This window comes from Ovis aries, chromosome X, assembly GCF_016772045.2.
Source record: "Ovis aries strain OAR_USU_Benz2616 breed Rambouillet chromosome X, ARS-UI_Ramb_v3.0, whole genome shotgun sequence".
NCBI classification, from domain to species: domain Eukaryota; kingdom Metazoa; phylum Chordata; class Mammalia; order Artiodactyla; family Bovidae; genus Ovis; species Ovis aries.
In genome coordinates, this window is record NC_056080.1 from 24,791,233 (window position 1) to 24,793,314 (window position 2,082).

Genomic DNA, 2,082 nt, shown 5'->3' on the forward strand with positions numbered 1-2,082 from the left:
GTCTACCAAAACTGTACCTTTAAAACTTTTAAACAGCAGTGAATATAACAGCAGTACCATTACCAAATTAATACTCTGAAGAAAAACAACCTCTTAGAAGTAAAAATATTTGAAGAAAAAGAAACAAATAATATGTAGAAGTTACTCGTGTGAAACAGAGAGAGAAATATGATGGAAATAAATGTGTTCTACCCTCTACTACCATGCACTCTTTAGAAGCTTGACTGCTCTTCAAGAAACATTCTCTTCTAATGTCATGTTATCTTGTTTGCATTGTCAACAATATATTCAGTACTTTCAGTGTGTGTTACAAATACCCAAACATTTTAAACATTTTAAAACATTAAAACAGCTAGAAACTATGATTTATATAATTCGTACATTTGAATTCTGAAACACAATAAACCTTATCAAAAGTAAGAACATTTGAAAATACTAAACACCTCCTTCACCTCTTTACCTTTCCAATTTAAATCTTTGTTCCTTAGGTATTTCTCATATGAACACAAGAAAACAGATGTATATTTTGTTAAACAAACTAGATCTAAACTCACTTACCATTTAAAACTGTAAGAAGATATGGGTTTTGTTCCCTCCACCCCTACTACTCTGCACTATTTAGGAGCCTGACTACTCTCTTCCAACACAAAGGGAACAAAGGGCCCTGCCTGCATCCCTAGATGTGGGAGGAGCTGCAGGACTTGGCCCTGGAAGGAGCACTAGCCTCAGCCATGGTTGGAGCCATGGCCGCACCTCTCAGCCCTGCTCTCTCCGCCTGCTCTCTCAGAGCCTCCTCATAGAGGTCTGGGAAGGAACTAGGGACCCTACCATGGAACTTGGCTAGAACCTCCAGTACCTTCATCTTACTGGTCTCAGCACAAGCTCTCGGGCCCCACAGGAACTCATAGCGGGGAGGATCACTATTGGGCACCTGGCGGTAGTTCAGGTACTCCTTCTGCACCAGATCTTTGGTGATGAGCCTTCTGGGCTCCCCAAAGATCCAGTGCTTCCTCCCAGCATAGATCCCCAACATACTGAGGAATTCCCAGATCTCCTCCTCGGTGGCGCGGTTACCATTCATGAAGATGACCCCCAAGAGCACCATGAGGAGACCGGACTTGGGCAGCCCCCCCTCACCACTTGGACAATCGTTTCCCCCGAGGTTGAGCTTGCTGATGAGGGTGTAGATGTTCCTGCTGCGGTCGATTTCCTTCATCTCCAGGCCAAAGACCAGCTCTAGGCGCTCACAGGCTGTACTGAGGATCTCAGGGAAGTGCTGCCTGTACTTCCTGCTGACGATTTTCATCAGGGCATTCTGTGTGATGGGCTCCTTCTTGGTGTACTTCTCCAGCAGGAACTCCACCAGTATCCTGGCCTTCCTGGCCAGAGGATCTTTGCGAGTGCTCTGAGTGGCAGGGTCTGCCTGGGAGGCACCTGCACTTTCCTCCTCTGGGCCCTGGGCACCTTCATCAGATCCTGCACAGGAAGGCCCTGCATCAGGAGAGCTAGGGGCCATGGCTCCCTGAAGCTCCTGGCGATCGCCAGCAGCAGGGGAGCTCAGGGGAGAACCCTGAGGGGCAGAAGAGGGAGAGGAGGGGCACTCCTCCTTTGGGGCTGCAGCAGCACTGGCCTGGGCCTCCTGAGTGTCCCTCCAGACCTGGTGGCGTTTCAGGCGACCATGGGACTTATTCTTGTGCTTCCGAGGCATGCTGACAGCAGGTCAGGGGCCGCAGGTGGAAATGCGGGCAGGAAAGCAGGCAAGGAGGGCACCTGGACGAGGGACAAGACATACTGTGAGAACCTTCAGCAAGGAACTTCCTCCCTGGCTTGAATGGAAGCCATCTCTGAGGGTCCTTGAGGCCAGTGCTCTAGGTCCCACAGGGCTTCTGTTCTGCTCAGCCTGTCTCCTGGGACCGCTGAGTAGCAAGGGAGAGTGAGCCCTGGGGCGCAGCAGACAGTCCTGACTGGGCATTAGATGTTTTGGGGCAGCTTGGCCTGGCAGGGGAGTCAGGTCCTCACAGCTGACAGTCAGAGTCAGGATGAAAATTGGTGAGAGACACCCCCATATCCAACGCCCCCAAT

The 2,082-nt window shown here is 50.0% G+C and overlaps 1 protein-coding gene across 1 annotated transcript; it reads right to left on the minus strand.

The window, feature by feature from the left end:
- Positions 1–676: 676 nt before the first annotated feature.
- LOC101107506 (melanoma-associated antigen B17-like) lies at positions 677–1,708 on the minus strand. Its single transcript, XM_027963436.2, has one exon. The coding sequence runs from the start codon at positions 1,706–1,708 to the stop codon at positions 677–679; it is 1,032 nt and encodes a 343-aa protein (XP_027819237.2).
- Positions 1,709–2,082: the final 374 nt, after the last annotated feature.